Source organism: Protopterus annectens, chromosome 4.part0 (assembly GCF_019279795.1).
Source record: "Protopterus annectens isolate FY-2018-M chromosome 4.part0, PAN1.0, whole genome shotgun sequence".
NCBI classification, from domain to species: domain Eukaryota; kingdom Metazoa; phylum Chordata; order Ceratodontiformes; family Protopteridae; genus Protopterus; species Protopterus annectens.
Window position 1 is genome coordinate 210,584,688 of NC_056733.1, and position 23,484 is coordinate 210,608,171.

Below are 23,484 nucleotides of genomic sequence, written 5' to 3' on the forward strand. Positions count from 1 at the left end.
AGCTAATAGATAATGCTGTGAAGAACATAAAAATACTTACTGCATAGGGGTCTGAGCCATCTTTGTCAGGAATTACTTCGGTTATTCCATGGCATACCAGGTCAATCTAGGGAAAATCATCAATGTCAAATCACAAATGTGCAATGATTCACTTAGAGAAAAAGAAAGAAAAAACTCTGAAGCAGTAAGTGTGTTTAATGTGATAAATGAGAAAATCACTAGAGCCAGCAATACAGGGTTTCATCTCCCTCTGTGTTTATCAACTGCATATCCTAATTTGTGTAATATCCAGAGACATGGATTTATGGTTCTCAGAAAAATGAAATTCTATTTTCATGAAATCCAGAAATTCTACTCAAAGTTCTGAATAGTACAGTGGTTTCAATGCAACTGTTTTCGTGTGTGTGTGTGTGTGTGTGTGTGTGTGTGTGTGTGTGTGTGTGTGTGTATGTATATATATATATATATATATATATATATATATATATATATATATATATATATATGTGTGTGTGTGTGTGTGTGTGTGTGTGTGCACTTTGACCCATCAAAATACACTTCAGCGAAATGCAGTTATGCAAGTCCATTTTTGGGAAAGTGTATTTATCTGAAAATGCACTTTCGTGAAAATCAGTTTAACAAACTACAAAAGAAAAAAAAAATACACTAAACATATTTATGCAGGGGGCAAGCCCCCCTGCACCCTGCCATGTGGGGGGCTGTGCCCCCCACCCCACTACTTATATATACTAACTCCGAGATCGCACTACAGTGGGGAAAAGGGAATATTCCCTTATCCTCACTGTACTGCAATCTACAACAAGCCCCCCCCCCCAATACACCACTGAAGAAAATCCATACCTGCACCACCACAGGATCCCGGAACCGGCGATCTCTGTTCGCTCATGTGTGGTTTGATGTTCTGACATGTCAATTTTATTAAGCTATGTGTATATATATATATATATATATATATATATATATATATATATATATATATACACACACACACATACACAAAATTAAAACAGATTCTAGGAAAGGAACACTCCAAAAAAAAAAAAAAAAACTGACAACATTATAAGCAGTCACTCCATAAAGCACAAGTACAGAACTATAAGATGAATTCACCATAACAGTATATGTTTGAATAATCACTGCTGTGGCAGCATTAGTTATATGGGTTATATCTGTTAAAGATATACCGAATGGCCCTCTTTCAAAGCTTCAGGGCACCTTCCATTCACCCAAATTGTCAAGGAGCTTGAGTTGAGTTGGTGAAAATATAAGTTTGGGCACAAAGTCCTTCAGAGCTTTACTGCAGCCAAAGAATACGCTCTTCTGAGACATTTGAGGATTGACAAGCAACTTGTTTTTGCCTTTGCTGGGCAGATAAGTTCCCTTTGGGGGGAAAAACTTGCACTTTCCTAAATTCTTAAATGTAATGATGATTTATTACTTTCTTGTATAGGAATGTTATTTTAAAGCTGTGAGTGTTGTGTTTTAACAGAATGCCTAGAGACTGTAATGTACTTTTAAACGAGCACTCGTTCTGACAGTTTGAGTAGTGTTAAGTAACTGAAAACATATTTTCTATAGATAAATGTGTTTATTTTTCCTTGGTGGGGATGGCATAGTGCTTGAAAGTGCTTTTACTGTGTTTTTTTCTGGCAAAAACAAGTAACGTTTGTAGACTGGTAGTTTTACCAGCATTTGCTGCTTGCCTTCCCTTGGAAGGATACACCATTTTCGACTTGACTGTGGAACAAACTACAGGTCCCACTGTTAGTCCTTCTTCCAGCCATAAAAAGAAAAAGTTAAGCAAACACCCTTTGCCATCATGGCAGGCTAGCAGTTTGCTCAGCCTACTGTGGGTGACTGCTGTGGCCATTTGTTGTACCGGAGATCACTCATCTTTTGCCCTGGATCCCTCTGGTTTATCACCTACAACCATTATGGACTGGGGGTTAGCCACATCCTCTATGGCTGATGGAGTCACATCAGTGGGCAAGGGAGAGCCACTGTTGTCAGTCCTGGGAGAGAAAACAGAGGTGGTTTCTCCTGTTATACAAGAATGCTGTGCCCATCCCCGGGGAAGCAGCTGCTACCCTTAGTAACACGGCTGACCACATTTTTCCCATCAAAAAGAAACTGAAAAACAAGCATGTATCTAATCTTCCTCAAATTTTGTCAGACATGAGTATTTTACTCATTGTGGCTCAAGATTTAATTCCGTCTATTGATCCCTCTTGTACAGTACTTTCTGGTAAAAGGAGGGATTCCTCCTTTCTTGAAGAGATTCAATATTCTGAATATGAACAGGAAGATGCAGGGATGGGGTCATTTTTTCCCCCCTCAGATTTCTAATTCAGACTTTGATGAGCACACAATTTCTGATTCTCCATGTGTGGGTTTCTTTTTCTCTGACATTATTGCTAGATGTGATAGTGTTTTCAGTGGGAGAACACCAAGGTTTCTCAGTCCATCAGAAATACGAGTTGTTACAGAAGGAATTTCCAGAACCCATACCAATCCCTCCTGTTCTGTCAACCTTTAGAGGATTTGTGTGTTACTTTTTGCAATTTCCCTGTTAGTCAGTTAGTTGCCTCTAAAAAGGCAGTTAGGATGTATAAAATTCCTGTCTTTTAAATTTTTATACACTATTCCCAAACCTGACCTAGCAGCTATAGCCTTAATTGATCACACTGCTGCTATGCACTTAGTTAATTCCAATCCTACTCTCTCTGATAAGGATGGGAAAATTACTGATAGGTATGGGAAAAAGTATACTTCTGCAACTTCGATTTTCAGAATTCTGAATTGTCAGGTTCATATTTTAAAGCTTGCTCTTACAAGCTGTAAAAGTATGAGGAATGTTTTATTGATAGTTTCTTCTTGTGAAGAAAATCTGTTTTAAACAACTTAGTTTCTTCTTTTACACAGTCAGTACTCATTGTTTGCAGTATGTGCATATAATTCTGTTGATACTTCTTCCAAGGCTACGGCCACTGGTACTGTTTTAAAGAAATTTACATAGCTGCATTCTCAGTACCTTTCAGATGATGGTAAAAATGAAAATTTAAATTCTCTCTTGGACAAAGATTTAGTATTTGGCCCCTGCTACAGAGGTGATCAAAATGTGTGATGAAAGGATCAAGTTGATCCAGGGAATCTCCAAGACTTTCCAGCTCTCCTCTTCCAATTTGTCCAAGAGATTTTCTTTATCTTCTTCCATTTTTTGCAGAAAGCAAAATAAACAGTCTCAACAGAATTCAGGTAAACAGACATTTAATGTGGAATGGCATGGGAGTTCCAAGTAAAAGTCTCTAACCTACCAAAACCAAGGGCAGTCCTATATGTCTGAATGGCTATTCAAGAGGCCTTGTGACCACTTCCACCCTGGCCCTACTTTTCTTTCAGAAAGTGTTAATCTCCATTTTTCTCTTTTTCAGCAGATTGATTTAGACAAATGGTTTCTAATTTTCATTCATCACTGGGAAGAAATTTCCCCTTTCCAGGGTGTCATTCTTCATCCTTCAGATCAGACTTTTTTGCTTCCATCTGTTCTTCATCACACGTTGTCCCAAGGGCTGATAGATCTAGTTCTTCCTTCCCAAGTGGAGAAGGGTTTTGATTCAAGGATGTCTTGAAGACTATTTCTGGATTTTTCTTTTCTAACCCCGTTTGTGATAATGCCCTAGTTCAAAATGATGTCACTTCACAATCTGTTCCCTCTTCTCCCTCTTTTAAGTTTCTTATTAACACTAGACTTATAAGATGCTTATCACTACATCCCTGTTCATCCACACTTCAGGCATTTCTTACCAGTTCTCTACCTCAGACAGATAAAAAGAAACTTGGAGCACACCACGGTAGAACACAAAACACTTTCACGCCATGATAGAACAGTTTGTGCTTGAGAGTGCACTTTGTCAACCAGGGTTCTTTTTTCCTATACAGTTCTCTAACTTAACCTTTGGACTGTCCACTGCACCAGGAGTGTTCATAATGTGTACAGCTCATTGTAGGATATACACATTTTCCATATTTAGATGACTTGCTCATCTTTGCAGAGTCTTTTTCAAAGTGTCAGGAATCTCGCTCTTCGGTGAGACATCTCTTACACAAGCTGGGATTCCAAGAAAACAGTCAAAAGTCTTTCCTGACTCCCTTACACAGGATTATGTTCCTGGGATGTCAGCTAGACACCTCATTTCAAAGAGCTTTTCTCTCAGAAAAAACAGATTACTTATATCTGTTTTTAATGTTTTCCTCTCAGACTTTGGTCACTACTAGGAAATACCTGAGGATTTGGGGTCTTACGGCATATGTAACTATCATGATACCCATGTCAAGACTCCACATGAGAAAGTTACAGTGGTATTTGAAATCTCTTTGGTCAAGGCATCAACACCCTTTATCTTTTTAAACCCCATTGCTGGGGTTTGTCTAAAGAGAAATCTTTTGGTGGAAAGAATAGATAGCGTAAAAACACAGGTGTACCCTCCTTCCTACCTGCCCCAAAGCAGTCCATCACCACAGGTGTTTTGGACTTTGCTTGAGGAGCAGTTTCAGAGGGGATAAAAGTGCAGTGGTGTGGGACACCAAGGACAGATGCAAGCACATAAATATCTAGGAGATGTTTGCCCTTATCAAGGCACTCAACTCAGTGAACCATCTTTGACCCCGGGACCTTTTCAGAGTGGTTTCAGACACCACCACAATCAAGTGGTACATCAACAAGCAAGGGGGAACCAGGTCATATCCCCTTTACAGACTAGCCATGTTAGCTTGTGATATATCTGCAAGGCACAGTCTCATTCTACAGGCATCCTGCATTCCTTCAGAGCAAAATTATGGGGAAGACAAGCTGAGCAGGACCAGGAAAGTCCCTCAGAAATGAAAACAAGACCGAGGGTCTTCCAATATTTGATCCATCTTTGGGAGTTTCTCAAGTACAGTGGACCTTTAGCCTTCGCTCTGAACAATCAACTGGCAAACTTCTTGCCCAGATCCCCATGCATGAAGGCCTGGCAGCCAGACACCTTTTCTTTTCTTTGGACAGTTATATTCCTGTATGCTTTTCCACCCTTTCTACTAATATCCAGGGTACTTCTGAAGATTCAGAAGGAATCCCAGAAGATCAATGTGGTGTCTCCCTTCTGGGCCTGGCAAATGTGGTTCTCCCTTCTTTCAGAAAGGGCCACGGGCAACTACCACAAGCTTACTCATACACTGGATCCATTCACTCAAAAACGGGGGTTTGATACACTCTGGCATCAGTCATTTTTACTTGACTGCGTGGATGATAAGGCCTTAATTCTTTTTGGGCACCTGCTTATTGAAGATGTGCAGCGGGTACTAATGGAGGCATCAAAATCTACTGCTAGATCATCTATTATGAAATAGAAAAGTTTTCTTGTTGATGCCAACAGTATAACCAGCACCAGTAAGGGCTAGCTGCTAAATGGTTTTACAAGGTTTGTGTGAGTCACTGTTCTATGCCTTTTTTATTCCTCTATCAAGGTTAATTTATCTGCCATTTCAATGCTCCAGACCAGGTCAAGGCCCTCTCTACCAGGGCCTTGGCTTCATCTGTGGCTTTTTGGAAAGGGATAGATTCTAAAAATATTTAGAAGGTGATACTTGATCCTCTGTTCATACTTTTCTAAAGTCCTATAAGCTCGATTCCCTCTGTAGGTCCTGATCAAGCTTTGCTAGGACCTTTTTCCAGGGGTTCCTGGACTCTTCTCCTTCCACCTCCCAAATGTAGTCAGCATGGCAGGATATAAAACATACAGCTAAGGCTTCTGCAGCAGTGATCAATACGATGAACATCTGACAGTATTACAGGCTACTAATATGAGAAGAAACAGGTTTGGTAACTTGAGTGCTTTGGCCTAAATTGCCAATCTATTTAAAAATCCCATGTTTTTCCCAATATTTAGTCCAAATTTAGGATTTATTGGTATTTTTCCAAGAAAATGGAAATCAGTGTCCCTGGTAACACCCAAACATCATACATAAACGAATGAATAAGTAAAGCTAAAGGATAAAACAAAAATGTATTAGTAACAGTCATACATAAGTAATGGTCCAGCAGTTCAAAGCTACATCAATCCCAGCCTCTCCCAGCAAGAGACAATGTAGGTAATGTGTAACAGCATGTCATCAGAGCTAATGCAGTCCCTGCCTTTCACAGAAGGAGTCGCTGACAGTAACAGTATAAGAACTCTGACTGTAGGACAGCTCAGACTTACTGCAGCCCCATGCTTTTCTAGTAGAGTATAGTGTTCATAATGGTACAGGAGCATTAACTGTGGGTGGAGCCCAAAGGTAATGCAGTACCAGCCTCTCTTTGCAGGGATCATTACAGGAAACTGTGGAGGAGTGGTAACAATGTGCGTGTGTGTGTGGGGCGGGGGGGGGTGCAGCTCACTGTTACTGCAGTAACTACCTCTCTCAGAAAGGGTTACTCTATGTAATGCGGTAGGAAGACAGATAGGGAGGGACTTCACAGTTAATGTAGCTCCCAAACTTCCCCAGCAGCAGTCACTGTACATAATGGCATGTAGGAGGACATACTGTGGGGAAATTCACAGCTTTTGTATCCCTGCAAGGGCCACTGAAGGTAATAGTGTAGGAGCAAATAGTGACATGACTCATTGTTACTGCAGTCCCAGTTTCTCCCAGCAGGATCACTGTAGGTAACAGTGTAGAATTTCTAACTGTGGGGGACTGCATAGCTACTGTATTTCAGCCTCTCCCAGCAGGGGTCATTGTAATAGTTGAGAAGCATTGATCATGGGCATTGGAAGGGAGGGTGGAAGAGCTCAAACTTATAGCAGTCCCAGCCCCTACTGGCAGGTGTCACTGTAGGCAAAGGTGCAGGAATACTAAATGTGAGGGCAAGTCTCCTAAGCACAGGTCAATGCAGTCAATGATGGAAGTGCATTGAATGTCAGGAAAATTCAATGCTACTCTAGTGGATATAAAAAGTGTACCTTGTTAAAATTCCAGGTTTTTGTGATATATACAAAAATAAGACCACAATAAATCATTTCAAAACTTTTCCCACCTTTAATGTGACCTATAACCTGCACAATTCAATTGAAAACCAAACAAATATGTTAAAGGAAAAATATAAAAAATAAAAAGTGTACAAAACACTGGTTGCATAAGTGTGTACATCCTTAAACTAATACTTTGCTGAAGCACCTTTTGATTTAATTACAACATTCAGTCTTCTTGGGTACACACCTGCCATCAATTAAAGAGACTCTGATTAACCAAATAAAGTTTAGCTGTCCTAGTAGGATTTTCCTGACATCTACTCATTTGCCTGCTACAGCAAAAGCCATGGTTCGCAGAGAGCTTACAAAGCATCAAAGGGATGTCATTGTTGAAAGGCATCAGCCAGGAGAAGGGTAGAAAAAAAAATTCCACGGCACTGGATATACCATATAACACAGTGAAGACCGTCATCAAAAAGTGGAGAAAACATGAGCCAACAGTGATGTTGCAAAGAACTGGACGTCCCTCTAAAATTAATGAAAAAATAAGACAAAAACTGGAGAGGGAGGCTGCCAAGAGACCTACAGCAACACTGAAGGAGCTGCAGGAATTTCTGGCAAGTACTGGTTGTGTACTACATGTGACAACAATCTCCCATATTTCTCCATATGTCTGGACTATGGGGTGGGGTTGTAAGACAAAAGCCTTTTCTTACACAGAAAAACATCCAGGCTCGGCTAAAATGTGCAAAACAATACATCAAGTCTCCCAAAAGCATGTGAGAAAATGTGTTATGGTTTGACTAAAACATCACTTGGCATCACCAAAAGAACACCATCCCCACGGTGAAGCACGGTGGTGGCAGTATCATGCTTTGGGGTTGCTTTTCTTCAGCTGGAACTGGGGCTTTAGTCAAGGTAGAGGGAATTATGAACAGTTGCAAATACCAGTCACTTTTGGCCCAAAACCTTCAGGCGTCTGCTAGGAAGCTGAAGATGAAAAGGAATTTCACCTTTCAACACGACAATGCCCCAAGCATACATCCAAATCAACAAAAAAAATGGCTTCACCAGAAGAAAATTAAGTTTTCAAATGGCCCAGCCAGAGCCCAGACCTAAATTCAATTGAAAATCTGTGGGGTGATATGAAGAGAGCTGTGCACAACAGATACCCTCGCAATCGGACAGATTTGGAGCGCTTCTGCAAGGAAGAGTGGGCAAATATTGCCAAGTCAAGATGTCCCATGCTGATAGACTTCTACCCAAGAAGACTGAATGTTGTAATTAAATCAAAAGGTGCTTCAACAAAGTATTAATTTAAGGATGTACACACTTATGCAACCAGCTTATTGTAAATTTTTTTTTTTCTCCTAACAGATTTGTTTGTTTTTCAATTGAATTGTACAGGTTATAGGTCACATTAAAGTTGGGCAAAGTTTTGAATGATTTATTGTGGTCTCATTTTTTTACATCAGAAAAACCTGGCATTTTAACAGGGGTGTGCACACTTTTTATATCCACTATACATACACACACACACACACACACACACATATATGTATATGTGTATATATATATATATATATATATATATGTATATATATATATATATATGTATGTATATGTATATATGGTTTCACTTTGTAATCTCGAAATACTAAAATATCGAATTTTAGTATTTCGAGACTATAAAGTCGAAAGTGCAGTTACGTGAAACTGCATAATACTGAATGCGAAAATGTCGAATCCGCCGTTGTGTTGTCGTGTTCGTGATGTGTGGTGCGGTTTGTGGATTTAGCTGGGGATTCAGGTAAGTGTGTTCTTGTAAGGGTATTGGGTAGGGATTTTAGTGTGTGTGAGTGTGTATAGTGGTGAGCTTTATGTGTTTGTGTGTTTAGTGCGACCTCAGAGTTAGTATATATAAGTAGTGGGAGTGTGGGGGGGTGTAATCCCCCACATGGGGGATTGTAGGGAGGTTGCCCCCCTGCTTATAGGTAGGATAGGTGTGTTTGTTTGTTATGTTATGTTTGGGTGTGTTGTTTTATTTGTTGTAGTGTCATTAGGTAGGTGTATGTGTGCTTATTTTTTTGGTGGTGTGTGTATGTGAATGATTGCGATTTTTAATTTCGCGGTTGTGGGTGTTGGTTTTTTGGGCTTTTGGCTTTATAGTCTCGAGATACTAAAATTCGGTATTTTAGTATTTCGAGACTATAAAGTGAATCTATATATATATATATATATATATATATATATATATGTGTGTGTGTGTGTGTGTGTGTGTGTGTGTGTGTGTGTGTGTGTGTGTGTGTGGGGGGGTTGAATGTACATGTTTGAATGTGCAATGATAGAATGATAGCTGCTGTAACCTCATTTTCTCCCAGCAGGGACTGTATGTAATGTAAGACTACTTGTGGGAGAACTTGCACTTACTGCAGTCTCAATCTTTCCCAGCAGGAACCACTGTTGGTAATGGCGTAGGCAGTGACTCTAGGTAGGGGGGAGTTCACAGGTACTACTGTTCACGGTCTCCCAGCTGGTGTCAGGGTAGGCAGTTATGTACAGCAATGACTCAGATGGGAAGGAATGTGTGTGTGCTTTTTTTTTTTAGACGGAGGGGGGATTTTAGCCTTGATCACCAACCATCAGTTTGTATATAGTCATAATAAGGATGGGCAAACAGCTAAAAAGGGGGGGGGACAAACAACTTTACAGTTACTAGGATCCTAAAATGAAACATTTTAGTTAAATTAACAAGGAAAAAAACATTGCTGATAAACTAATGCCTTATCCAGCTCTAGCTTCCTCAAGCAGGAAGTAAATAAATGCTAACAAGTCTTAGGAGGAATAATGAATCTAGAAACATACAGTGAGGAAATGAGAAACACACCTTGAAATGATCCAGGAGATCTGCAGTGACTGCATATGGGGCTCCAATAACTACCTCGGAGACATACTGCAAAAGGAAACATAAAATGTTACTTAAAAAATGCTGTATTTTTTATTCCTTACTAGTCAGCAAAACACATACTTAACAGTATGTACACCAAATGATGCCTGAAAGGGCATGATCATACCACTGCCTCTCACACAGTCAAATGTATTCGGAAAATATGTGAAACACAAAGCAAAAATAAAAGTGAGACATTTATGACATTTTCTGAGAAAATAGCACTAATTATAACAGTATGCAGTTGATGCAAAGGGGCTGCGAGTTCTCCTATCACATACTCTAAAAGTAAGCACAGGGCACAAACTGCTACTGAAAGTGAGGTACAGTACACAAACTGTTACTGAACAATGAAGCATACAGAACAAACCATTACCGGGGAGTAAGTCACAGGAAAAAAATATTACCAGATAGGTGTATGGCACAAAATGTCACTAGCTAATGGGGCATATGGCACAAACTGTTACTGGAGAGTATCCACATTGCAAAAACTGTTACTGGGGAGTGGGAATAGGGCACAGTTGCTACTGGTGAGTGTGGCACAATGTATAAACTACTACTGAGGCAAACTGTTACTGGGAAGTGGAAACACAGCACAAGCTGATATTCAGGAGCGTGGCACAGAGTGCAAAATGCGGCTAAGAAGCGAAGCAGAAGTCTATTAAGGAGCAAAATACAGACTATTACTGGGAGTGAAGAACAGGATACAGACTGCTTCTGGACAGTGGATACGTGAAACAAAATATTACTTGGGAGTAGGACACAAAGCACAGACATAAGGAATAGAGCACAGGATACCACAATCTGTTAGTGGGAAGTGGGGCATAAACTTTTGACTTGAGAAGTGTGTGTAAACATCACTAGTTTTCACTAAGGATTGAGAAACATGGAACAAATGATTGATGGGAAGTGGAGCACAGGAAACAATATGTTTCTGAGTTGTCAGACACACTGCTACAGCTAGTTACTTGAGAGAAGACAAAAGGCTAAAACCATTACTGGGGAGAAGGGCACATGGTACAGTTGTTACTTGGGCTTAAACAAAGGCACAGACTGTTACTGGGGAATGAAGCACATGACACAAACCATTACTGCGAAGTAGGCACAAGCCACATAGTGTTACCTGATGTAGCAGGCAGGGAACAAACAATTACTAGGGCATGGAGTGCATGTCTTCAACTTTTACTAGAGAGTGGACACAATCATATACTGGTATAAGGCTTTAGGTGCCACCCATCTAGCTACAGCAATTACCACATTATAAGGTAAATTCCTACTTCTAGTGAAATCAGTTGCAATATAGACCTTATGGAAAATGGAGCATATTTCCTGTGTGTGCATGTTACTTATTAAGCCTTCTGACATAATGTCACAAAGTGACTAAGTTTCAGCAGAAATGAAAAAACATATTTTCAATCAAAATGTTCTGTTTGGAACTATCAGAGTACAATTCTGAGGGGAATCATGGCAAACTGCATCTCCAAGGAATTCTTGACAGAAAACTGGAAACTTTGGAACTAGAAATTCAGTTTATTTCTCAAAGTAAGGGGTTTAGTGGAAGGGTCTGAAAAAATGTTCGGTGTGCAATACTCCTGCATGCTGTTGAGGAAGAAGACATATTTATTTTATTTACACTTTGTTGACTGGGTAAGTAAAATAGTCCTGGCCATAATCTAGGTCACAAAGGCAAAAGTCAATAACAAGTAAGAAATGCACTTAGGAATGCAAAAACAAAATACTGCCCTCATGGCATTTAACAAAGATTGCATGTGCATTTCATAGCCAAGGTAATACAGTGAGTAAGTAAAACATTAAACAACATTTAAAAGAATGCATACATAATTAATGCTTAAATGTACAATTAAAGCCATTATAAACACAAAACTGTATGTAAGCATACTGTACAGCTCAGAGCTCACAGTAGCATAGTATAATGGACTATGACAGCTTACAAATGTTGCATGATTGTACAGCAACAACAATGGTGATAACTGTATTTACATCACTCTTGTTGTCATAAGGTAGTATCAAACAGACTGAACCTGCAAATTTTAGAATGGTACCATGGTAGTACCTAAGAAATAGCTCATGTTTCTATAGCACTTGCATTTACTGTCTTTGAAAAACTAGTCTTGGATTGTTTTCTCAAACTTCACTAGTGGTCTATCTACATTTCTAATATTTTCTGGGAGATTGTTCCACACAGATTGAACTATTTTCAGAAACCTTGCACATTGTCCCCAAACAGCTGGAACTATTTCTGAGAGAGCTCTTTCACACATACCAAGTATTAATGGGTGCCTGCATAATTATTTTTAAGTATATATGACTAGTTTATAAACTGCAGCCTGCTGAAGATTGGTGGATATTAGCCATCATTTAATATTTTGTAGATGAGTGTACTGAGCAATACAGAACTGCAGCCATAGCAGGTAGCCAATTGTTTGAGTTGACAGTAGTGCAGCAATGCTCATGTTTGCTAGCTAGGTGTGTGAATCTTAAGTACTCTATTCTCGGATGACTGGCTAAGTGAAGTACTGTATGCAGACAGATGTGCAGATAAAAGGGGGCAGAATTCCAATTTGGGAAGGAGTATATTTATGATGATGGCTCACCTACACTCTCTGGTCAACAAGACATTTTGTATGAGACTTAAGTTAACACCTTGCTGACCTGAACTTCTACATTTTAGTGGAGTGATAGGTTTTGGTTTAAGATTAGTCCTATCATTCTTTATTTTGCTGAAGGACTGTAAAGATGTGGTCTTGGACTGAATGTATAGCTGTTACAGTACTAAAGCAAGGACAAAAAAACATGTTGCCTGTGAGGATGACACAATTTAGCAGGTACTCAATAATTTAATTATATACCATTTTTTCAAGTAGTTTACCTACTGGGCAATGGTCAACAATAGGGTAAAAGTCATTTGCAGAAATTGAGGAAGGACATTTAGCCAGGGGAATAATCATAGCTTATTTAAAAGTAGAAGGAAGGATTTTTGTTGTAAGTGACAGATAAAATGTCTACTATAGGCTTACTCAGGGTATGGCTACATAATATCAGAATTCTGAGTGCAATGTGTGAAATTTGAGGCTGTAGTCTGTATCAGAGTTTTCAAGGTGTTTTCTCTCTCTCTCTTTTTTTTTTGATAATGGCCTTAAAACAGAATTGGGAGGAGTCAATAATCAAGTGAAATGGACATAAAGGTATTTAACTTGTACTTTTCTTGGAGGGAGAAACAACTATAACATTAACATTTAAAGATAAATTCTGCAATGACTGATAGCCTTGAAAGAAACTTTCATTTATTAGAACTCATTTGTCAGACGTTTCTTCTTTACAAGTGTGCAAAGTCTTAAAGGGACTATAGATGCACGTTACTTATCTGAAGACCTGAACCAAAGACTGTGAATATGGTGAGCTACATGCCTCCTTAACAAGCAATTTAATAATTATTGTATCAGAAATGAAACAAAGATCAGACTTTTGAGACAGACATGACCTTATCAAAAACTGTGGCTGTATGCAAAGCAAACACGGCATTAACCGATATAAAAACAAAGGTGATTCAAATAAGCCAAAATAACAAATAAAAGCAGGTTGTCATATCAAAATAACAAAAGAGGTGCTTATCTAACCAAACTTCAGGCCTGCAGCCTCTTAGCTATAAGTATGGTGTCCTGCATTTAACCAAGTTTGCAGAATTTGGGCTTAAAAGTGATATTTCTCTTAATGTGTAAATAAAAGAATTAAAAGTGTTACAATAATTTGTATGTAGTTGACATGAAACATGAAAATGAATGTTTGCTGCTACACTGGAATAGAAATAATGCAAAAGTTGACAATGCATCAGGCATGCAGAGAAAGGTAATCAAGTTAGTTTGGTGGAGAAAAATATTGAGAATTAAGGCATAGAATGCGAAATGTGAACTACAAACTAGCGAACAGTACAATGCATGGTCAAAATACTTTTAAACATGCAGTTAGATGCCTATATGTCAGTGGAGAGAATTAAGGATATGAACTGCTAACAAGCTGCTTCCTGTAGTCCAGCGTTTGATTCCTCGGTTTCCATTTGCCTACTGTGCAACTATGAGCAAGTTACTTAATCAGACAGTGTTCTGGAGCAGTTGGAAAATTCAGCTAGGTTCAGCAACTGATGCCTGACGCCTACCTAGTAATTACTTATGAACACTTAAGAAAGAGCAGTGTGCAGAAAGTTAATGTTAAATGTATATGATCGAACAACTCAACACCTAGAGTGTATTCTAGAGTTTACCATAAGTAAGCTAATGTAGTCTGGTCACACAGTGGCACTATTTAACCAAAATCTGGTGATGTGCCAGCAGAAATATCTTCAGTACAGACTTCTTTTTCAAATTTTACCAATTAAAGAAGTCACGTCTCCTAATATTTTGTGTTGTGTGACATGTAAAAGCAAATGCTGCATGTGTAAACAGTCAATCACGTCTTACAGATATTTCAAATACTGTACAGAGTTACTGTAATGTTATTCCACATGAATATACTGATTGGCTTATAAGCATATGAAGGCTGCCAGGGCAATGACAAATACAAATAAGTCCTAATTCTGTCTCAGTGATAGATGCTCCCAGAGATCTCTACCTCTAAGTACAGAAGAGCAATAACCGAAAAGAATAAACTTAGGTGTCATATTGGTTACTGCTGTAAAGAAAGACAATATTTGCATCTAAACTGTTTTATAAGATGTGAACAGAATGATTAAAAAGCATCATTACACACTGTATGCGGAGGGTGAAATGGTCTTAAGAATGCCAAATGCTAAGTGTTCCTCAATACTACCTGCAAACCAAAGTTACTGGCAGACAAGACCAGACAAATGAATATTAAACAATTAAGATGGTACTGGTTCCTTAAGCTTCCATTTGGTATTTTGTCAGAATCAAAAATATTCCAAATGGTTGATGCCCAAGTAATTGAAGATTTAGATGTTATAAGCATGCCTGACAAACTATCAGACAAAAGAAGTGTATGAAAAAGATGGATAGAGTTGCTGAACATATTAAGACAGTATAATTTCAAGTTAAACAAGAGTAAATGTAAAATCAATGTGACAAGCAAGAAAAAAGAAGTTATGTCTTACCATAACGTTCCATCTGTATTGTTGATCCTCGTTCAGTCATTACATATGGGTATCGGTTCCGACCTCGGAACCGAGCCGGACGTTTTCCAAGCTTGCGTCAGCTTCAAACTCTCGAGCTAAACTCTTACCCACAATCCCACTCTCCCTGTTACCTCAGATTGAGTTTGCAAGTCAAAGAAGGTAGAGGCTACCTCTGGTCAAATAACCTAAGCGAACCGGATGGTGAGATCCACTAGAAACCACAGGAGGGGGAAGGAGGGAGGGTCGTAATGACTGAACAAGGATCAACAATACAGATAGAACGTTATGGTAAGACATAACTTCTTTATCTGATATTGTTAATCCTTGTTCATTCCTTACGTATGGGACAGAGTCCCCAGCTACCTCTATGTCTGGGAGGCTCTCATGGAAGGACATTCCTGTGCACCATAGAACCGAAAGATGCTCCTCCCCTGGAGGCCAAATCCAATTTGTAATGGTTGATGAAGATATGAGGCGTAGCCCAAGTTGCAGCTGCACAGATGTCATGTAAAGAAGCTCTGGCATGGAAGGCAGCAGAAGTTGCCACCGACCTTGTTGAATGAGCTTTCATGGTAGTAGGCAATGAGATATTACGTTGTGTATAAATGAAGGTCACACAGTCCTTCAACCATCTATCTAATGTGACCTTAGCAACAGCAGATCCTAATCTATGTACAGAAAAGGCCAAAAATAACTGGTCAGATTTACAAAAGGACCTAGTCCTGTTTAAGTAAAAACGATTTGCCTGTGGATATCCAGAGTATGTAGGCAATACTCTCCTCTATTTGAATGAATGGGAAATAAAACTGGCAATTCAATGGTTTGATTAAGGGGCACTTCAGAGATCACTTTTGGCAGAAATGATGGATTAGTTCTGAGAGACACTCCATCTCTATGAAAAATCAAGTATCTACTCTTGATACATAAAGCTTGAAGTTCAGAAATAAGTCTGGCAGAAGTAATGGCGACCAAAAACAAGGTTTTCCATGACAAATGCTTGAGGTCACAAGAAGAGGCTGGTTCGAAAGGTGGCACTGTCAGAGCTTGTAGAACTAATGACAAATCCCATCGTTGAATAGGTTCTCTAAATAAGAAGTTATGTACTCACCATAACATTCCATCTGAGTAGGTATCTTCATTTGTCTGCAACCTGTGGGATTCGGATCCGAGCCGGCAACTTCTAACATAGCATAGATCCGAGCTCCTAGCTCCTCCCCTTACCCATAATCCCCTGCCTGCCCTAACTGACCTCAGATCAAGTTTGCCCCATAGCACAACAGATAACAGGTGTCCCAATGGGAACATATGCTAATAACACAAGAGCGATCCAATCGGTCAGGGGGAAGGAGGGGGGGATGGTTGCAGACAAATGAAGATACCTACTCAGATGGAACGTTATGGTGAGTACATAACTTCTTAATCTGAAGTAGGAACTTCATTTGTCAGCAACCTGTGGGACAGAGTCCCCAGCTACCTAAGTCTTGGGTGGCCTTCATGGAAGGATATTCCGGAGCACCGCAGAGCCAAAGGACGCTCTACCTTGGGAAACAACATCTATTTTATAATGGCTGATAAAGGTGTGAGATGAAGCCCAAGTGGCTGCGGAACAAATGTCATCCAGTGGGACCCTAGCTTGAAAGGCCGCAGAAGTGGCAACGGCCCTAGTAGAATGAGCACGGACTCCTTGAGGTGCAGGTCTTCCCAAACTCTGATATGCTAACAGAATACAACTCGAGATCCATCTAGAGAGAGAAACCTTAGAAACTGATTTTCCGAAATTATTTTTGGCAAAGGAGATAAACAACTGATCGGATTGCCTATGACCAGCAGTTCTGTGGATATATAAATGTAATTGTCTGTGTACGTCCAAGGAATGAAGCTTGTACTCTCCTTTGTTATGAAAGTTGGGGAAAAACACTGGGAGATTGATGGATTGATTGATGTTCGCTTCTGAAGATACCTTAGGTAGAAAGGACGGGTTGATTCTGAGGTAAACCCTATCCGGGTGAAAAACCAAATATGGTGGTTTGACACAAAGGGCTTGCAATTCCGATACCCTTTTGGCTGAAGTTATGGCCACCAAAAAGGCTGATTTCCAAGAGAGAAATTTGAGATCAACCGTGGCAGCTGGTTCGAATGGGGGACCAGTCAAGGCCTGCAAGACTAAGGATAAATCCCATGGGGGTAGCACCTCTTTAACTGGAGGCCTAAGGAGGAAGGTACCCTTGAGGAAGGTCTTACACAGTTTGGAAGTGATAATAGGACCAGACTCTTGCCCCACATGGTAGTATGAGATTGCTGCCAGCTGTACCTTGACTGTGGAAGAACTAGCCCCCTGGTGAAAGAGAGAGGTTAGAAAATCTAGAATCGATGATATTGGGGCTGTAAATGGGTCTAAACGACGGTGTTTTGCCCAAATGGTGAAGCGTTTCCACTTACTCCGATAAACCCTCCTGGTGGAAGGCTTGTGAGCTGCTACAAGAATGGCTTTGACCGGTGATGAGATCCCAGGAGTCCTTATGAGGAGTGGAACTGGAGCAACCAAGCCGTCAGCTTGAGGTTGACCAGGTTCGGAGTCGGAAGACCGAGAGGATGAGAGATGAGATCCGGAATGGGATCCAGAATCCATGGTGGATACATTAGGTGAGACCATAGGTAAGGGAACCACATCTGACGAGGCCAGAATGGGGCAATGAGGATCATTCTGCTCCCCAGCTGCCTGGCTTTCTGTAACAATTTCAACATCAGGGGTAGAGGAGGGTAAGCATAAAGCAGACCGGGAGGCCAAGCATGAACTAGACAGTCTCTCGGGGACTTCCCCAGTGGGGGGATCACAGCGAAGTAATCGTTGCATTTCGTGTTTGAAGGAGAGGCAAAAAGATCGCAACAAGGTCGCCCCCATCGGGCAAATACTTGCTCTGCCACTCGGTGATTGAGAGACCACTCGTAAGAAGTCAGGATAGTATGACTGAGCCTGTCCGCTAAAATGTTGGACCGTCCCGGAATGTGCATTGCTATGAGAAAGCGGTTGGTGGAAATCGCCCATTCCCACACTCTCATGGCCTCGCTGCAAAGGGGGTAAGACCTGGTTCCCCCCTGTTTGTTGATGTGCCAGACTACTAACATGTTGTCTGTCTGTACAGCAATTGTCCCTACCGGAAGAGAGTTGTGTAGTGCTTGCAACGTCAAAAGCACCGCTCTCATCTCTAGGACGTTGATATGCAAAGAAGTCTCTACGTCATTCCAAGTGCCTTGGACTGTTCTGCCTGAAAAATGCCCCCACCCCAGGCGAGAAGCGTCCGTGGTCACTGTGTTGACTGGTGGAGGTAGTGAGAAGGGACGGCCCGTGTGGAGGTTGGGAGACTGGAGCCACCACAGGAGCGATTTTCTGCAAACCTTGCTTAAGGAAATGGGGTGAGACAGAGGGTTGCAAGACAGGGAACATTATACCTGGAGGGTCCACTGTAGAACCCTCATGTTCAACCGGGCCAATGGTACCAGAGGGATTGCAGCCACCATAGATCCTAGGGCCCTCAGAATCAATTCCGCCGAAGGAGTTTGCAGATGAAGAATGGCCTGCACGTGTAACATCAGGTTCCGAAGTCGATCTGGAGTCAAGAAAGCAAGCATCTGTCTGGAATCCAGTCTTGCCCCTATAAAATCTAGCATGTGTGTAGGGATGAGAGAGGATTTGGTCATGTTGATGGTTAATCCTAATAGTGGAGCCAGACCGAGAAAATAGTCCCTGCCTGAGCAAAGTAGATGCCTTGTTGGGGCTGTGAGGAGCCAGTCGTCCAGGTATGGAAAGACCTGAATTCCTCGGAGTCTCAGGTGGGCCGCTACTACCGCTAGGACCTTAGTGAACACCCTGGGGGCTGAGATGAGACCGAAGGGGAGGACCCTGAATTGAAAGTGACTGGCTTCCAGTCGGAAGCGGAGGAACCTCCTGGAACGCCTGTCCACTAGAACGTGATAGTACGCATCCTTGAGGTCTATAGAGCACATCCAGTCGTCCTCCCGCAATAAGGGGAGGACGGATTGCAACATGACTATTTGGAACTTTTGTTTGGGTACCGCCAGGTTTAGGAAAGAGAGGTCGAGGATGGACCTCAAGTCCCCCGTCTTTTTTGGCACCAGAAAGAACCTGGAGTAAAACCCTGATCCGACTTGATCTGGGGGAACGGGCTGGATGGCTCTTTTTTGTAGAAGCTGCTGAATTTCTGCAGCGGCCACCTTCTTTTGACTGGGTGGGACGTCGGGAAGGTTTCTGATTCTGGGGTTGGCTATGAAGGGAATTAGGTAACCTCTGGATATAATGCGAAGCACCCAGCGATCTGTTGTTATGGACTCCCATTTTGCCAGGTGCTTGAACGCCCCCGACTGCCTCCAGAGTGGAGCAGTCGGGAAACCCCTCAGGGGTTCTGCGTGGGCCTCTCAGAGAAAGGTTCTCTGGACCCAAAATTCCTCGGACCCCCTCTGCCTCTGGGGCGGCGTCCTCCCCTGCCACGAGAGGACTGGTTGTCCTGAGCAGACTGAGATTGATGCAATTTTCGGAACCACATCTTCTTCTGACCCTTTTGGTTCTTGGAAAGGACCTCTGGGGCGAAGAGAAGCGGATTCCGACGGCAGACAAGGTCTTCCCGTCTTTCTTGCTCTGGACAAGAGTGTCGCGAACGGTTTTGCCGAACAGTGCAGAACCATCAAAAAGAGCATTCGCGAATGACGCCTTAAAGGGTTCCGAGAAGTCACAGTGACGGAGCCAGGCCTGTCTCCTCATGACAAGCCCGACTCCGCCTGCTCTAGCGGCTCCCTCTGTAGCATGAGACAATAGCCGCATAGAGGTATTAGAGATAGAGCGGAGGGTGGCCATTTGGGAAGAGTACAAATCCTTGTCTCCCTCCGACATGGACCCCGGGGGGGAAGCAGCGTATTCCTTAATTAGGTCCCGCTGCATCCTAATAACGTGTGCCATATAGTTCAAGGCCCTCATAGAGAAGGTCGCTGAACTGAAGGCCCGCTTCCCAAGACGGTCCATCGCGCGAGACTCCTTGCTCGGAGGATGAACCGTGGGGCTCTCCTGAGCCAACTCTTTCTTAGTGGCTGCAGCCACCAACATGGCATCCACAGGGGGACCTCTGCTCCAATGTGATCTCTCTGCAGGGGGGCTCAAAATGTTGTCTGGGCGCTTGGGGATCGGCTCTACGGTGTCCGGTTCCTTCCAAGCCCTAGAGGATATGAGATCCACCAGGGGGTCGGGTGGAGGGGACACCCAAGAGGTAGATGGCCCTGCCTCGAACGCCTCAAGGAATACGGACTCGTCAGAGGAAGCCTTGGCCGCAGACCACCCACCTCTGATTTTGAGCATTTCCATGATGTCTCCAAAGGAGACATCCTCAGGGGGTGATCTCGGGGAGCCTTCCCCTTCATCCAAGTCCATATCTTCTGTAAGACTCTCAGGGGAGTCTATGTGCCTCCTTTTGCACTTTGCCTTGTGGGGAATCTCCTCGGGGGGGGCTGTCCGAGGAGTCCTCACAGGCTGTAACCTGTTCCACTGGAACTCCTAAAGGCGCTGAGGCAGGCTGCCCAGAGGGCCAGATGAGGGGAGCCAGGACCAGATGAAAAGGAGTGCAGGAGGGAGCCGAAGCCAGGACCGGAGGCCTGGAAGCACTCGACAGTGCCCTCTCCACCACAGTGAAAGCCGAGGGGGAGCCGCTCTCAGACGGATCTGAGATCAGACTCCCACTCGGATCCGAAGCGGGGATCGGACCCGGCGCCGAGAACGTCGGATCCGAAGGACCAGTGTGCTCTGACCGGGACGGAGCCAAAAGCACACCGAATCCCTCGGATCTGAAGCTCGGCCCACGGCTCCGAGAGGTCGGATCCGACAGACTCGAGGGAATAGTCGGAGCCGAAGTGCCCAGCACGGTCGGCTCCGACCTACCCCCGGATCCAACGTGGCTCGGCTCCGAGCCCGGAATGCGGGTTGGAGAAGGAGCTATAGGAGCGAAAAAAGGGGTCGAGCTCCCCCCCAGAGGGGGGGGGGGGAGGCAAGAGCACTCCCATCTGCATCTGGGCCTGGATGAATCTCATCATCCGGTCCATGTCTGCATCAGGCATGCTAAAAGTGGACCTCGACAAGGCCACCGAGGCAGACCTGGAGTGTCGCCTCGATGACCTCGACGGGGACAGGATCACCTCCTCCTCGGGTCCCGGGGAGAAACAAGGGGATCGGATCCGAGGAGGAGGAGATCGAGAAGACTTGGACGGGGAAGCCCTCTTGGCGGGCGGGGCCGATGAAGAGTCCTCGGCCCGCCGCTTAAGGTGCTTCTCCCGCTTCTTTCCTGGCCTCCCTATCCTCCGGAGCCGGCGGAGGTTGAGTCCCGGTCGGGGGAAGGGAGGCAGGGGTGACCGCTACCGGGGGGGGGGTAGCGGGCACCAAAGCACCGGAGGCCGAAGCAGAGTCTGGGGGTAGAAGGCCCGCCAGAACTAGCTTCGACCTTCGATCCTTAAGTGCCCTGGGGTTGAACGCCGCGCAAATCGAGCACCCCGAAGAGAGGTGTTCAACCCCAAGGCACCTAACGCACCGAGTGTGGCCATCAGCCGGTGAAAGCTCGTGACCACACTCGGTGCATTTCGAAAAAATTGCCTTAGGGGCCTCCGACATACTGTAGGAAAGCACACTCACTAAGCCCCTAATTCAGTCACACACAGACACCCTACGACCAGCGGGGGAGGGAGAATTATACTTAAATTAAAACAAGTATGTTATATATATAAACAGGAGAAAGGGTAAACCTATCACACACACAACCAGTCACTCAGAAGAAAAAATACAAAAACTTTTTTTCTCACAAAACGCCAAGAGCTCTGAACCTAGCTGTTGCTTGAAGAGCGGCAAACTAGATCTGGGGTCAGTTAGGGCAGGCAGGGGATTATGGGTAAGGGGAGGAGCTAGGAGCTCGGATCTATGCTATGTTCGAAGTTGCCGGCTCGGATCCGAGATCAGATCCGTATCCCACAGGTTGCTGACAAATGAAGTTCCTACTTCAGATAGGTGGTTTCAGATGATTCACACCTTTTATGAAGGTCTTGCACAATTTGTGGGACATAAGAGGGGAATCTTGGACACCCTCATGAAAATTAGAAATTGCAGCCAAATGAACTCTAATGGTAGAGGCCAACAGACCCGATTGGAAAAGGTTGGCCAGATAGTCTAGTATTATCGACACTGGTGCTGAGAAGGGATCTACTTTTCTATCTTTCAGCCAACAGGTAAATCTTCACTTGCTCATATAAGTAATTCTAGTGGAAGACTTGTGAGATGCAATGAGAATGTCACGTACTGGTAAAGAAAGATCATTCTGCTTGGCAATCAAGGGAATTAGAGTAGCCAAGCTGTGAGCTTCAGGCTGTTCAAGTTGGGATGAATCAGGTTCTGTGGATGTGAGATCAACTCCGGGGTTGGATGGAGAATCCATGGTCGATCTAGTAGGTGAGGCCAAAGGAAGGGGAACCAAATCTGTCAAGGCCAATATGGTGCTATGAGGATCACCTTGCTCTTCAACCGATGGGTTTTCTTCAGAAACTGGGGAATGAGGGGAAAGGGTGGGAATGCGTAAAGAAGACCCGAGGGCCAATCGTGGACTAGAGTGTCCCTGGGTGACTGTCCTGGAGGGGGAATCAGGGTGAAGTAGTTGCTGCATTTGTAGTTGGTCGGGGATGCAAAGAGGTCGCAGCACGGACGGCCCCAGCAGTGGAAGATCTCTGCCGCTATCAAGGGATTCAGGGACCACTTGTGAGGTTAAAGAATGCACCTCCTGAGTCTGTCTGCTATCACGTTGGAACTCCCGGGAATGTGCGTTGCTAGAAGAAAACAGTTGGTAACCATTGCCCATTGCCATAACCTCATGGCCTCTCGACAAAGGGGGTAAGATTTGGTTCCGCCTTGCTTGTTGATGTACCAGACCACCGCCATGTTGTCTGATCGAATCGCAATTGTCCCAGACGGCAGCAGGGGATGGAATGCTTGCAACGTCAGATGCACCGCCCTCAGCTCTAGAACATTTATATGCAGATAGGCCTCCAGTTCGGACCAAGTGCCTTGGACTGTCTGTCCCTGACATAGCCCCCCCACCCCATCAGGGAGGTGTCCATGGTCACTGTGGCCTTGGGTTGCTGGGGGGGGGGGAAGGGCGAGACCATTGTGACAGATTGTGTGTCATCCACCAATTTAAATCCTGTTTCCATCTGTGGGTTACTTGAATCATGGCTGAAAGAGGATGCTGAAAGGGGTACCACTGGGTGAGCAGTAGCCATTGTAGAAGCCTCAGGTGAAACCTAGCCAAGGGGACAATGGTGAAGGAGGCTGCCATGGAACC

At 43.3% G+C, this 23,484-nt stretch overlaps 1 protein-coding gene across 3 annotated transcripts in view; it reads right to left on the reverse strand.

Moving 5' to 3' along the window:
- PCYT2 (phosphate cytidylyltransferase 2, ethanolamine) overlaps positions 1-23,484 on the reverse strand; it is a 944,538-nt gene that overhangs the window by 286,042 nt on the left and 635,012 nt on the right. For all 3 annotated transcript variants that reach the window (XM_044068212.1, XM_044068210.1, XM_044068211.1), the window contains 2 exons: positions 9,901-9,966; positions 41-106 (listed from right to left, as the gene is read on the reverse strand). In XM_044068212.1, the coding sequence (XP_043924147.1) occupies positions 41-106; positions 9,901-9,966 (132 nt within the window). The remainder of the gene's footprint in view (positions 1-40; positions 107-9,900; positions 9,967-23,484) is intronic.